This window comes from Mobula birostris, chromosome 4, assembly GCF_030028105.1.
Source record: "Mobula birostris isolate sMobBir1 chromosome 4, sMobBir1.hap1, whole genome shotgun sequence".
In the NCBI taxonomy this organism is placed as follows: domain Eukaryota; kingdom Metazoa; phylum Chordata; class Chondrichthyes; order Myliobatiformes; family Myliobatidae; genus Mobula; species Mobula birostris.
In genome coordinates this window covers 13719842-13736242 of record NC_092373.1, presented here as the reverse complement: position 1 = coordinate 13736242, position 16401 = coordinate 13719842, and the positions used below count along the sequence as shown (strand labels likewise).

General features: G+C 40.2%; 1 protein-coding gene across 1 annotated transcript in view; it reads right to left on the bottom strand.

The window, feature by feature from the left end:
• Nucleotides 1-16401, bottom strand: part of LOC140196998 (probable G-protein coupled receptor 149) — an 84990-nt gene that overhangs the window by 21876 nt on the left and 46713 nt on the right. The window contains exon 3 of the mRNA XM_072256929.1: nt 5650-6050. Within this exon, the coding sequence (XP_072113030.1) occupies nt 5650-6050 (401 nt within the window). The remainder of the gene's footprint in view (nt 1-5649; nt 6051-16401) is intronic.

Genomic DNA, 16401 nt, shown 5'->3' with positions numbered 1-16401 from the left:
GGACTGTCTAACCCCGCAGGAAGCTGCTGGGAGTAGCAGGGAGATGTCTCTGCCAGTGCTCCACTGCCAGGAGGTGTACCCGGGCTAAGGGAGCGAACATCAGTGAATGGTGGTCCCTAGCTGAGGACCCTGCAGCTGACCTAAGTGTTGGAGGTGTGGCAGGCAGCAATGCCAAGCAGGAAACATCTTCCTGTAAATCTCGTTCAAAATACAGCCAAAGAATCTGTCACCTTTACCATTTATCCTCCTGAAGTCATCCCAGGGTTCCCAACCTGGGGTCCACAAACCCTTTGGTAAATAGCAAGGCTCCGTGACATAAAAAAGGTTGGGAACCCCTGTTTTAGTAGAGCTACTAGGACTTGATTTATTCATTCATTATGTGCCATGTCATATGACAAAGGTGATCATGCTCTTTGACCATCTGAGTTCTTGGCAAATTTTTCTATAAAAGTGGTTTGCCATTGTTTTCTTCTGGGCAGTGTCTTTACAAGACAGGTGACCCCAGCCATTATCAATTCTCTTCAGAGGTTTTCTGCCTGGCGTCAGTGGTCGCATAACCAGGACTTGTGATTTGCACCGGCTGCTCATACAACCATCCACCATCCGCTCCCACGGTTTCATGTGACCCTGATAGTGGGGTTAAGCAGGTGACCTGTAGGCTAGCAGAGGGAAGGAGCACCTTACTCCTCCTTTGGTAGAGAAGTATCTCCACCCCAACACCCATTAGACATTACAGTCTGACCCTATAGAGGTGTATAAAATCAGATTCATAGACAAGGATGATGGTCATCATTTTTCTCTAGGCTATTTGTTTAAGGTGAGACGGGAAGGATTTAAATGGGATATGATGGGAAAGTTTTTCTCAGAGGGAGGTGGGTACAAGGGAAATGGCTCGATTGGCAATCCAACTTGTGTCACTAAGTTGAAAGTCCAGCACTCTACCACTGAGGATTGCGAGTGAACCCAATTGCTGAAACCATAATTCAGACAGGAGTCGATGTGCAGACTCAAAAGCAGGCTTTATTTTCTCTTAGCCAAGACCAGACAACCAGTCCAGCTCAAAAATGCAGTAATCCAAATACAAATTTAGTAATCCAAGATAATGCAGTGTCCATTATTAAGGACGTCCAGCAACCAGGGCATGTCCTTTTCTCACTGTTACCATCAGGTACAGAGGCCTGAGGGCGCACACTCAGTGATTCAGGAACAGCTTCTTCCCCTCTGCCAGCTGATTCCTAAATGGACATTGAACCCTTGGACACTACCTCACTTACTTTTAATATACAGTATTTCTGATTTTTGCATGATTTTTAATCTATTCAATATACGTATACTGTAATTGATTTACTTATTATTATTATTTTTATTCTACTTATTTATTTTTTCTCTTCTATATTATGTATTGCATTGAACTGCTGCTGCTAAGTTAACAAATTTCACATCACATGTCGGTGATAATAAACCCGATTCTGACTCTGATTCTGATTGATGCACAAATACAATTCGGAAATGGCAGACAGTAAGTAGATTATAATTAAAAAAACACACGTCAAAGACTCAAAAAAAAAGAAAACCCAGGCTCTTACTACTTTAAGATGAGCAAAGTAAGGTTCAAATACATAGGCATTATTTGAGAACGTGCAATTGATGATCAATAACAAGAGAGTCCTATCATAATCATCATCATCAGGTGCCGTGCCCAGTTTGAGCTTTGACTGCCATGGCCCACACACTCCTGCTTCGGGTCAAGTGGATCAATTCATTGGTTTTCATTTCCAGTTCTCTGGCTGCTGTCTCCATTGTCATTTGTCTTTGTCTTCCTCTTGCTTTCTTCCCTTCAATCTTTCCCATAATTACCGTGCATTCTAACTCCTCTTTCCTAATCACATCTCCAATGAAGTTACGTTGCCTTTTCATGATCTCATACATTATCTCTCTTTTTGTGTTTGCTCTGCTCATGACATCCTCGTTAGATATTCGTTTCGTCCATGATATTCTTTGCATCCTCAAAAATCACATCTCTGCTGCTTCAATTCGGTTCCTCATGTTACTCGATATTGTCCAACATTCTGAGCCATATAACATAACTGGATAAATGTAACATTTCAGTACTCTGAGGTGGGTTGTCATGCCTAGTTTAGTATTGGTCAGTATACTCTTCATTCTCGTAAATGTGTCTTTTGCCATCCCTATTCTTCTTTTGATGTCCATGTCGCACCTGCCATCTGATGTCACCCAGCTTCCTAAGTAGCAAAAGTTCTGTACTTGTTTTATGTCTTTCCTGTTTATTATCAGCCTGCAGATAGGATTCTCCTTCTTTTTGGATATCACCATACATTCTGTCTTTTTGAAATTGATATATAGACCCATTTTTGCACTTTCTTCAGCAATTATATCAATTAAGTTTTGTAGTTCTTCCTTCGTACTTGCAATTAACACAGTGTCATCTGCATATCTGAAATTATTGATGTTTTCTCTACCAACTTTGATTCCCAAGATGGCTCTTATTTTTTGTAATATTGTTTCACTGTACACATTAAATAAATCAGGGGAGAAAACACACCCTTGTCTAATGCCTCTCTTGATTTTCATAAACGGACTCACTTCTCCATTTATTCTTCCAGCGGCAGTGTGTTCCCAGTACAGATTTCTGATTAGGCGGACGTCTTTCGAATCTAGATGTAGAGTTTTCCGTAATATTTCAAGTAACTTACTGTGCTTCACTTTATCAAATGCTTTTGTGTAGTCAATAAAACAAACAAACAAATCTTTTTGCACTTGAATAGCTCATTCTGATAGTATCATTAACATCAATATTGTGTTTCCTGTGCCTTTGTCTTTCACAAAGACACATTGTCCTTTATCTATTTCACCTTGTATCTTACTTTTAGCTCTTGTCATCAAAATTCTTAGAAGTATCTTGCTGATATGACTCATTAAATTTATGGTCCTATGTAATTTACATTCTATTGCTCCAGGTTTCTTAGGAAGAGTGATAAATACTGATTTTTTCATCTCCTCTGGTATTATTCCAGTCTCATAAATGTCATTGATGAAATCAGTAAGTTTCTATTAAAAAAAAGACCTTTAGGGAATGATGTCTGCCCTGGCTGGCCAACCCCGGAATAGACCAGAGTCCTAATAGGTGGGTATCTGGAAGCCTCCACTAGAGCAAGAAGTAGGGTGGGTATAACTACAAATTTTAACAGATATTTGGCCAGGTATGTACATACGAAAGGTTTAGAGGTATATGAACCAAATGCAAGGAAATAGGACCACCTCAGATAGGCATCTTTGTATTTGGGCTGAAGTGCTGTACAGCTGTGACACCATGACATTCCTGGTACAGAGCTTTTTGCAGTGGTTTATGGGAAATCCCAGAGTATCTTAGTAAACACCTTCAGCCTCTTGAATGAAATGGCGAACCATGACCCTTAAAATTGTCAGTAAACTTGGGGTGATAAGGGATCCATTCGTTCAGGGAATGAACAGGAGGTTCTGTGGGCGAGAACGAGATTTCCAGGTGGTATGTCACCTCCTGGATGCCTGGGTCTGGGACATCTCAAATCGAGTCCTCAGCATTCTTAAGTGGGAGGGTGAATAGCCAGAGGTGGTGGTCCATGCAGGTACCAATATCATGGGCAGGACAGGTGATCAGTTTCTGCATGGGGAGCTCAGGGAGTTAGGTACGAAGTTAAAGGGCAGGACCTCCAGGGTTTTGATTTCAGGATTGCAACCCATGCCATGTGCTAGTGAGGCCAGAACTAATAAGACCATACAGTTTAACATGTGGCTAAGGAGTTGGTGTAGGAGGGAGGACATAAGACTTTGAATCATTGGGCTCTCTTCCAGGGAAGAGGGAAGCTGTACAGAAGGGATGGTTTGCACCTGAAGTGGGGGAGACTAATATCCTTGTGGGAAAGTCTGTTAATGCTTCACAGTAGGGTTTAAACTAGAGATGCAGGGGGATGGGAACCAGAGTCTTGCATGGGGTACCTTATCAAATGCCTTGCTGAAATCCATATACACTACAGATAGTAAATTGGATTAGACATTGTCTTTGTGGGAGAAGCCAGAGAGTGGTGTAGAGAATTGCCTCTCTTAATGGAGGCCTGTGATTAGTGGTGTGCTGCAGGGAGTGGCGCTGGCTCCTTAGTTGTTTGTCATTTCTATCGATGATCTGGATGATAATGTGGTTAAATGGATTGGTATATTTGCGGATGACACTGTGATTGGGGGTGTAGTGGACAGTGAGGAAGGCTATCAGGGTTTGCAGAGGGATCTGCATCAGCTGGAAAAGTGGGCTGAAAGATGGCAGATCGAACTTAATGCAGAGAAGTGTGAGGTTTGGCCCTTTTGTAGGACCAACCAGGGTAAATTTTACACAGTGGACGGTAGGGCACGGAGGAGAGTGGTAGAACAAAGGGATCTGGGAATACAGGTCCATAATTTGTTGAAAGTGGTATCACAGGTCAATAGGGTCGTAAAGAAAGCTTTTGGCACATTGGCCTCCATAAATCAATGTATTGAATACAGAAGATGGGATGTTATGTTGAAGTTGTCTAAGACATTGATGAGGCCTAATTTGGAGTATTGTGTGCAGTTTTGGTCACCTACCTACAGGAAAGATGTAAATAATGTTGAAAGAACGCAGAGAAAAATTACAAAGGATAGCCAGGTCTGGAGGACCTGAGTTATAAGGAAAGATTGATTAGGTTAGGGCTGTCATCTTTAGAATGTACAGAACTAAGAGAAGATTTGATTGAGGTATAAAACATTATGAAGGGTATAGATAGGGTAAATGCAAGCAGGCTTTTTCCACTGAGGTTGGGTGAGACGACAACCAGAAGTCATGGGTTAAAGGTTTAAGGCGAGAAGCTTAAAGAGAAACGTCTTCACTCAGAGGGTTGTGAGAGTGTGACATGAGCTGCCAGCAAAAGTGGTGCATGCAAGATCAATTTCAAAGTTTAAGAAGTTTTGATAGGTACATGGATGATAGGGGTATGGAGGGCTATGGTCCCGGTGCAGGTCAACGGCAGTAGGCAGTTTGCATGTTTTCAGCATGGACTAGATGGGCAGAGGGACCTGTTTCTGTGTTGTAATTCTTCATGAGTCTTTGTCTCTAACTGATCCGATGTTAAGCTAAGATGCCATGTATCTAAAGAATTTCTAAAATCATTAAACGCCATTTTAGACAAATCTTGGCGATAGTGAGTAATACACGCAAGTGATTACCAGCGTTTGCAATACCTCTTGTGTTTATGATTGACTGTAGAGAATATATGTGACCTCTTTGACCCCCTACCATCAGATAGGAGGTAGGACAAGGACTGTCTGGAAGTGAAACAGCTTCTTCCCCCAGGCTGTGATACTACTGAACTCCCTGCGGTCACCAAGGTCTCACCACATATGAAGCAGCAGTATTGTTATACCATTTATTTTTCAACTTGAGTGGTAAATGCACATTATTATTTGTTAAATTATTTGTGGAACTAATACTTTATTTGTTGTGTGTGAGTTATACTGTTGTGCACTTTGGTCCGAAGGAGCATTGTTTCGTTTGGCAGCGTACGTTTATATGGTTGAATGACAACAAAATTGAACTTTGTATATGGTTTGCATTTATCTTTTCCTTCCCAGTACACTCACCTGACGGGGAGTCCTTTCCGACTTACTTCGGCACCATTCCCAATCCACAAGTTCTGGTTTGCGTCCTTCCTCCTGCACCAGTTTGCTCTCTGCACCATTTGGAGTGCTAGCAAGTGACTTTCCTGTGCCCTTGTCGCTGAATTTCTGTGGATCGGCCTGGTCAAGTGGAGACCACGGGGAGCAGTCTAACGGAGCGGTGGTGCTGATCTCAATGGGTATGTCGCTCTGAATTCCCTCCTTTCCCACAGGGAGGAATTTGCAGCCATCAGGTTGATGAGCAGTAAGGTTCTGATGAGACAGAGACTTGCTTCCCTGGCCAGTGCAGTTACTTGCTTGTGATATCTTATAAATTCCACAGCCTTGTTGCAATGACAGGTTGAATTCAAAACCTTTGCGCTTTCCTAGATATTAAAAAAATTAGAGTCATAGTTATTGAATACTACAGCACAGAAACATACCTTTCACCCCAACTGGTCCATGCTGCCTTATTTTCTGCCTGTGACATTGGCCTGCACCCAGCACATACCCCTTCATACCCCTCCCATCCATGTACCTATCCAAACTTCCGTACATCCTTCCTGATGGTAACAATGAGTAGAGGGCATGTCCTGGGTCATGGATGTCCTTAATGATGGACTCCTCTTTTTAGAGGCACTTTTCCTTGAAGGTAGCATGCACGATGGAGCTGACTAATTTTATTACTTTCTGCAGCTGACTTCAATCCTGTGCAGTAGCCCCCCACCCCCTTACCAGATGGTTAGAATGCTCTGCACAGTACATCTGTAGAAATTTGTGAGTGGTTTTGGTGACATACAACATCTCCTCAAACTCCTATTGAAATACAGCCAGTGTCTCGCCTTCCCTGTAGCTGCATCAATATGTTGGGTCCAGGTTAGATCCTCAGAGATATTGACACCCGGGAACTTCAAATTGCTCACTCTCTCCATTTCTCATCCCTCTATGAGGACTGGTGCGTGTTCCTTCCTCTTGCCCTCTCTGAAGTCCATAATCAGTTCTTTGGTCTTACTGACACCATCCCACCAGTCACTGCCATCAGATTTCTGAATGAACCCATGTACACCACCTCCTGTCTCTTTTTGCTCTACTTACTAATTTAAAAAAGATAATCCTTATTGTAATTTATAGTTTTAAAAAAAATATATATTGCTGTGTTCTATAGTGGCAGAACAACATATTTCATGACATATGCTAGTGATATTAAACCTGATTCTGACTGGTATTAGAGACTGAACCAGATTATAAATATAATAACAAACATCTAGGAATGATTGCGATGCAGATCATTCCATGAGAATAAAAAGTGATGGTTATAAAACTGAGCTCTGTTCAATGAGAAATTGAATCTTCTTGTGGGAAATTATTGATTGGGAATTGCTGCTGCTTTTTTAAAAAAATAGTTGAGGTATTTTTACAAATCCTGTAGGATCCAGAGCAGAAAGATTATTGATATCAATGTTTTCAGTGCAAGGTTCAATAAACATGTATGATACATATTCTTTGTCAAATGGATGCTATATTCAAATTATTCTGTCTTGTATAAAATTTTCTCTGAAAATTTAAAAAGAATAATATCCCATGTGAAACTAACACAAATAACTGATGCATTCTCTGCTGTTAATGCAAGACTACATAAAGGCAGTATTTGTAATCATAGGAAAGCTTTCAGAACATTACTAGTTGCTCTTTAACCTATGAATCACTTCTGAAATCTAATCACTAAATTATGAATGATTGATGATTTTAAGCTTATCTAATGAGAGCTAGAAGTTCCTGTGTAATAAAACATTGGCTGTACACTCAGTGCCATTGCTTATCAGTTCGTGATCTGCTGTTGTCGCCCATCCACTTCAAGGTTAGACATATTGTGCATTCAGAGATCCTCCTCTGCACACCACTGGTGTAATGTGTAGTTATCTTAGTTACTGTCACCCTCCTGTCAGCTTCAGCCATTCTGGTCATGTTTTCTCTCATTAACAAGGTATTTTCTCCCACAAAACTGCCAGTCGCTAGATTTTTTAAATTCTTTTTTTTTTGTATTATTCTCTGTAAATTCTACAGACTGTTGTATGTGAACATCCCAGGAGATCAGCAGTTTCTGAGATACTCAAACCACCCCATCTGGCACCAACTACCATTTCATGATCAAAGTCACTTAGGTCATATTTCTTCCCCATTCGAATGTTTGGTGCCAGTTTGACTAATGGTGTTCCGCAGGGGTTGGTGTTGGGACAATTTCATTTTCTGCTGTATATAAATGATTTAGATGATGGAATAGATGTTGCCAAGTTTGCAGATGATACGAAGATTTGTGGAGCAGCAGGTAGTGCTGAGGAAATAGGTAGGATGCAGAAGGACTTACAGATTAGGAGAATGGACAAGAAGGTGGCAAATGAAATAGAATGCTGGAAAATGCATGCTCATGCATTTTGGTAGTAGAAATAAATGTGCAGACTATTTTCTAAACAGGGAGAAAAATCCAAAAATCTGAGATGCAAAGGGACTTGGGAGTCCTTGTGCAGAACACCCTAAAAGTTACCTTGCAGGTTGAGTCGGTGGTTAGGAAGACAAATGCCATGTTAGCATTCATTTCAAGAGGTCCAGAATACCAGAGCAAGGATGTGTCGCTGAGACTTTATAAGGCACTGGTGAGGCCTCACCTTGAGTATTGTGAACAGTTTTGGGCCCCTCATCTTAGAGGAGATGTGCTGGCATTGGGGAGGGTCCAGAAGAGGTTCACAAGGATGATTCCAGGAATGAAAGGGTTATCATACGAGAATGTTTCATGGCTCTGGGTCTGTAGTTGCTGGAATTCAGAAGGATGGGGGGGGGGATCTCATGGAAACCTTTTGAATGTTGAAAGGCCTAGACAGAGTAGATGTGGAAAGGATGATTCCCATGGTGGGAGAGTCTAGGACAAGAGGGTACAGCCTCAGGATAGAGGGGAGCCCTTTCAAAGCAGAGATGCGGAGAAATTTCTTTAGACAAATTTGTGGTGAATTTGTTGCCACATGCAGCTGTGGAGGCCAGGTCATTGAGTGTACTTAAGACAGAGATTGAGAGGTTCTTGATTGGACATGGCATCAAAGGTTACAAGGAGAAGGCTGGGAACTGGGGTTGAGAAGCAGGAAAAAAAAAGGGATCGGCCATGATTGAATGGTGAAGCAGACTCGATTGGCCAGATGGCCTAATTCTGCTCCTATGTCTTATGGTCTTCTGGTCTGAACAACAACTGAACCTCTTGAGAATGTCTGCATGCTTTTATGCATTGAGTTGCTACCACGTGAGAGAGGGAATGAAATGGAACTTCATTTTGGAAACCAAATTCTTGGACAGCATTTTTGACTAGATTTTGAATACATATTCAATTGGTGAGAGACTTTGTTTGCAATTCTTGATAGTAACCAATAGTTTCCTATAGCATAGAATGAGACCATAGATACCATGGCCAAGAAAGTGCCTCTGCCTCCTGAGGAGACTAAAGAAATTTGCCACGACCCCTTTCACTCTTACCAGTTTTTATACTTTACTATACTTTATTGTTGTCAAACAATTGATACTAGAATGTACTATCATTACAGCAATATTTGATTCTGCGCTTCCCGCTCCCTGGATTACAAATCGATAGTAAATATTAAAAATTTAAATTATAAATCATAAATAGAAAATAGAAAAGGGAAAGTAAGGTAGTGCAAAAACACCAAGAGGCAGGTCTGGATATTTGGAGGGTACGGCACAGATCCAGGTCAGGATCCGTTCAGCAGTCTTATCACAGTTGGAAAGAAGCTGTTCCCAAATCTGGTCGCATGAGTCTTCAAGCTCCTGAGCCTTCTCCCGGAGGGAAGATGGACGAAAGGTGTGTTGGCTGGGTGGATCGTGTTCTTGATTATCCTGGCAGCACTGCTCTGACAGCTTCTGGTTTAAGTTCTGGTTTCTGGTATCAATACAACTTCTGGTTTAAGATGGCAGTGGTGAAACACAACAACTACTTGCTGGTAGCAAACAAAATAAACAGACTGTATTAATCACACTCTTTCTTGGATATGATCTGTGCAGTCAATAGCCTGTAACTTTCCTTTCTGAGTTGAGCTTTGCCTATATGACCTGGCATTTTGTGGTCTGAACTGAAGTCTCATAGGCGTATGACGATTGCTGCATGGTGCGTGCTGGCTGAATTGAGCAATGATGCCTGGGCACAACAGCGGGGAACAGTCTCCTAATCTGCGTCAGGTCTCACTGATGTAGGGGAGGCCACTGCAGGAACACCGAGTACAGTAGACAACCCCAAATGACTTCCAGGCAAGGTGTCGCCTTACCTGGAAGGACTGTTTGAGTCCCTGAATGGCAGTGAGGGAGGAGGTGTAACACTCTTCACAGTTGCCAGGAGGGAATTAATGGCATCAGGATGAAAGCTCTTGGCCCGGAATGTTGACCATTCATTTCCCTCTATATACGCTGCCTGACTCCCTGAGTTTCTTCAGCCGTTTGTGTGTTACTCAAGATTTCCAGACCTCTTGTGACAATATTCTGCATTCTGTTATTGCTTTTAACTTGGTATTACTTCATTGTAATATTGTAATGAGAATTTTACAAAGATTACCCCTTAGTAATAATGATCAGTTAGAGATAGAGAGAATCCCTATTTACTGACAAGTACATTTATTGTCCCAGCTAACGAGCACATGAATTTACACAACTGACTAATTGTGTGCTCTTATAATTCGCCTGCCTGCCCTCCATGAACAGTCAAAGGATAGAAAAGGTAATACTCAGGCCCTACACTCACCTAGGCATCTGGGCAATTCACAGTAGCCAATTAATGTATTAAACAGCACATTTTTGAATTGTGTGAGGAAGCTTTGTGCAGGTGATAGGGGCTATAGAGTGGACAGCCAGAGACTTTTTCCTAGAACAGAAATAGATAATACAAGGGGGCATAATTTTAAGGTGTTTGGAAGAAAGTATGGGGGGACGTCAGAGGTTTTTCACACAAAGAGCGCTGGGTGTAGAGGTGCTGGTAGAGGCAGACACATTAGGATCATTTAAGAGATTCTTAAATAGGCGCACAGATGAAAGAGAAATGGACAGCCTGTCAGAAATTAGATGGACTGACAGTGGCAAATTCACTAAGAATAGTTCTCTGATAATATATTCTGGAGGTCAACAGCATATGTATGGAGCTGGAATTATTTTATACAAACAAGTATCAAAATGTCTTATGGGATATTGGGTGATATCCGATCAGCTGCTTTTAGTTAAATTAAGGGGTAACCTTTTTAACATTAGCATAATCCAAGCCTATGCACCAAAAAATGATGCAGATGAAGAGGATATCAACAAGTTTAATGAAGATCTCAACAGTGCTTATGAGCAATGTAAATCTCAGGATATAAAACTAGTCATGGGAGATTTTAACGCCAAAGTTGGGCAGGAAAGGTTGATAACATTATAGGACCGTTTGGATTAGGGGAGAAAAATGAAAATGGAGAAGGTTTACTGATTGGTGTGTCAGAAACAACCAAGTGATCACCAATACTTGGTATAAAAACCATCCACGTAGATTGTGTACTTGGATTAGCCCTGGAGATAGAACAAGGAATCAAATAGATTTCATTACCATCAATGAACGCTTTAGAAATAATATCACAAATTCTAAAGCCTACCCAAGAGCAGACTGTGGTTCAGATCACCATCCAGTAATAACTACCATTAAAACAAAATTAAAGAAACTGAAACGTGGAAAAAAGAGAAAGAAGTATATGTTGGGAGAACTTAAAAAAGATAGCATACTTAAGCAACAATTCAAGACAGCTGTGAAAGAACACCTCAACAAAAACGTAACAACACCTATTTGGGACAGATTTAAATATGCTATACAGCAATCAGCGGAAGAGATAATCCCAGTGCAAGAAATCCAACACACCAACAAGGGGTGGATAACCTAAGAAATTCTAGATCTGATGGAACAAAGAAGGTTAGTGAAGAATAATGAAGTACAATACAGAGAGCTGGACAGACGGACCAGACAATTGTGCGATATTGCAAAGCAAGAATGGCTGAATCAAAAATGCAATGAAGTGGAAGGCAATATTAACAACAGCAAAGAAATGTACAAGAAAATTAAGGAAATTACTGGAATTAAGAAAACCTCCTCTACAGGATGCATAAGATCAGCAGACGGATCCATACTAACAAATCCAGATAAAGTATGTGAGAGGTGGATTCAGTATATAGAGCAGCTGTTTGAGGATAATAGAAGGGAATCCCCAGATATTAAACACCCTAATTCTAGCCCACCTATTACCAAAGAAGAAATAACTAAAGCAATGAAAAGCATGAAACATAGTAAAGCCACTGGACCTGATGAAATTTCTGTGGAAATGATACAAGCCCTAGAAGATCTGGGCATAGATATTCTTTTTGATCTGTTTAATGGCATATATGAGTCTGGTGTATCACCTGACGATCTCTTGAAATCAGTATTAATGACTCTGCCAAAAATTCCTGGAATTATTGACTGCGAAAATTATAGAACAATCAGTCTTATGAGTCACATAATAAAGATTTGTTGAGAATTGTACTGAGTTGAATTAAAAACAAGTTAAGACCAGAAACTTCTAAACTGCTATGTGGGTTTATTGAGGATAGAGGAACTAGGAACACAATTTTCATACTACCAATGCTTTCAGAAATGGCAATTGAATATCAAAATGATGTCTTTTTATGTTTTATTGATTTCGCTAAAGCATTCGACAAAGTGCAACATGAAAAATTATTTCAAATTCTCGCTAAGCTAAACATTGACGGAAGGGAGCAACAACTGCTTCAAAATTTATATTGGAAACAAATGGCGACGGTAAAAATTGATGATAATTTAAGCAGTTGGACTAAAGTTCAAAGAGGAGTTAGACAGGGACCTGTTGCCTCACCGGAATTATTTAATATCTATAGTGAAGTGATTCTCAGAGAAATAGAAGACCTAGATGGAATAAAAATTGGAGGTGTTAACATCAACAATATAAGATATGCAGACGATACCACCCTTATAGCAAGTGCTACAGATAAACCTACAAATCCTCCTAGACAAAGTAATACAAAGAAGTGCAGATTTTGGTCTAACCATTGACTGTAAAAAAAAACAAATGTATGGTGAAAACAGCAGGATACTCCCAACTGCCAATTGTACATTGGTAACCAAGAGATTGAACAAAAGACCAGCTTTAATGACCTTGGTAGCTTTATATCACAAGATGCTAGAAGTAAAGTAGAAATAAAAAGAAGAATTTCCATTGCCAAAGCCAACTTCCAAAAAATGAAACCCATTTTTACCAACAGACACATTTCTATAACAACAAGGCTTAGGCTACTAAAATGTTACATCTGGTCAATCTTGCTGTATGCTTCCGAAACATGGACTATAACATCAGAACTCCAAAGAAACTTAGAAGCAACAGAAATGTGGTTTCTTAGAAGAAAGCTGAAAATATCATATAGAGATAGGGTAACTAATGAGACAGTACTCCAATGTGCCTGTACAAGAAAATCTTTAATGAGAACATTAAATGAGAGAAAGCTTAAATTCCTGGGCCATGTCATCAGAAAGGGAGAAATAGAATGCCTTACATTACAAGGCCGTATGCCTGGGAAACACAGAAGAGGAAGGCAAAGAAGAAAATATATGGACTCTGAAAGAACGAACAGATCTAAGTGTGCGAGATATAATTGACGCTGCATGGGATGGTTCAATGTGGAAAGCCATGGTCGCCCCAGCGTGTAACGCACAAGGCGCACGAAGAAGAAGAAGAAGATGTTTATTTATTTAGAGATCCAGCGTGGAATAGGCTCTTCCTGGCCCCACAAGCTGCAATGCAGTGTAATCCCCCCCTAGCCTAATCACACCGGTGACGAAGGCTACGGGAGTAAGCTAAGATAGTGAATCTGGAGTGGAGCCCCTAAGACGGCTGGATGTTATTGAACATCCCTCTGGCAGCTCCTGCAGCCAAGCTGGTGCCAAACATATTGCTTCATAAGCTTTCATTTGGACTACACTGGAAGGGCTGAGAGGGGGATCTTGACAACTGGGCATCTCAGAATCTCCTTACTTTCCGTTCAGGCTTACGATGATAATCGTCACCCATTGTCCTTCGAGGCAGACGAATGCCAATACACAACACAATCACAGGACAATGTACAGTGACCCATTAACCTTCTAACCAGGGCAACACACACACAAAAAATGCTGGAGGGGCACTCTTCCATAGATGCTGCCTGGCCTGCTGAGTTCCTCCAGCATTCTGTGTGTGTTGCTTGGATTTCCAGCATCTGTAGATTTTCTCTTGCCTGTAACCTTCTAACCGGTAAATCTATGGAGGAAAACAGGGGATCCAGATGAAACCCACACATCCACGTGGGGGCTACGTGGCAGGGAAGGATTAGAATGATCTTGCAGTAGGTTAAAAATTTGGCATATCGTGGGCTGAAGAGCCTGTACTGTACTCGACTGTTCTTTGTCTATGAAACAAGAGCAACCAGTGGAAACCCATGCATTACTGGCAGAACATGCAAACTCTACATAGGCAGTACTGGAAGTTAGGATTGAACCAGGATCCCTGAGCCCATGAGGCAGTATCTCTACTAGCTGTGTCACCATGCCAAACAATCTTTAAAGAATTTAATAAAGATGATGTTGCTCATGATGGTTAGGTATTGCAAAGAAATGATCATGATGCTATAAATGTGGAATTTACAAATCAAGTCATCCATTCATTGTACGATTTCACTAGAACCAGCTGGCCCCTTCATATCATGCAAATAATCATTAGTAATATACACCCAATGGCCTCTATTAGATACACCTATACACCTGCTTGTTAATGTAAATATCTAATCAGCCAATCATGTGGCAGCAACTCAATACAGACGTGGACAAAATGTTCAGTTGTTGTTTTTTCTGTAATTTATTTTTTATTGAAGTTCATCATCAAACAAACATTTCCATAAGATGTATTTCAGATACTGTACATATATATCATATAATCATATTTGCCACAAATCTCCACATAATAGTTATCTGAGGTATCCACCTATAGAAAAGAGAGGAAAGAAAGAACAAGCAAAAGGAGAAAACTATGTACAAGTAGGGAGTGATCTTTTTTTTAACAACATATTCATTGATTTGTGAGAATAGTATCAGGCCTATGAGGTTTTATGTAGTTGAACCATTTTTCCCGGTATGCATCAAATTGTTCCAATTTAGGATTAATAGACGCTGTTATCTTCTCCATTTTGTAAATATCCGTTGTAATTTCCATCCATGCATTTAAAGTTGGGGTCTCCTGTGATAACCATTTCCTGGTAAGAGTCTTTTTACCAGCCACCAGCAGAATATTCATTAAATATTTATCTCTTTTCAACCATTCTTGAGGTACATACACAAAATATATGGTCTTACTTTCGAAGGGTATTTCACATTTAAGAATGTCTTGTAGGTCATTGTGCATCCCACTCCAATAGTCTTTGATAATGGGGCAATCCCAGAAAATATGAGAATAGTTTGCATTTTCATTTCCATGATTTCTCCAGCAAACATGGAGGTTACTATCATAATGGGATTTCTGATAGGGTGTAATAAAATATCTTATCAAGTTTTTGCATCCAAACTCCCTCCATTTCTGTGAACTAGTATGCTTCCATTGATACCTCCATATTATTGTCCATTCTTCCTCAGATATAATTATCCCTCTTTCCTTCTCCCATTTTGTTTTAATGTTTGCAGTCGAATGTGTTTTAAGATTTGACAAATCCTTATACATGCTTGAAATGATTCTACTACCGTTATCTGAATTATATGCTTTTCTAAATAGCCCTATCAAACATGTACTTGCTTTGGTTACATTTTTAACCCTCCCATTAACATACTGTCGCATCTGTAGATACCGATAGAAGTCTTGTTTTTCTAATAAGTGTTTCTCTTTAAGCATTTCAGAACTGAACAATGTTCCTTCTTTCATTATATTGCAAAGAACTGTTATTCCTTTAGCTGTCCAGTCCTTAAATCTAACATTCAGTTTATTTGGCATAAAATCCGAGTCATATGCACATCATTTAAGAACTGCAATATCTCCCTCTAGTTTATAGTCTTTTATAATTGTTTTCCATATTTTAAGAGTCCATTTCACCCATGGATTATCAATGGTATTTATGTATCTTTGTAGGTTGTTATCAGCCAAAATTGCCTGTGTGGGGATGGGAAGTATCCCCTCCTCAATGTTTTTCCATTGAGCGTCATATGATGCGTTGCAACAACATATCACAGCTCTCAACTGTGCTGCAAAATAATCATCTCTAAGAGAAGGTAGGCCCCATCCCCCTTTTCCTTGGCTAATTGTAAAGTTTTGAGACGAACTCTAGACCTTTTGCCCCGCCATACATATCTTGATAACATTTTGTTCCATTCAATGAATTGATTCTGATTAACCTCTATTGGTAGGGTCTGAAAGAGATATAATAGTCTGGGCAATATATTCATTTTAATAGATCCAATCCTTGAGCTGAGACTGAAAAAAGGAATTAGGTTCTATCTTGTTGTATCTTCTTTAATTTTTTATATATACTGTATAGGCTGATAATTGCATTCTGATAATTTTGACAAATCTTTTGGCATAATGATGCCCAAATATTTGAAAGACTCTGTTTGCCATGCCCAGGGATATCTACTTTCAATTTCTCTTGGTG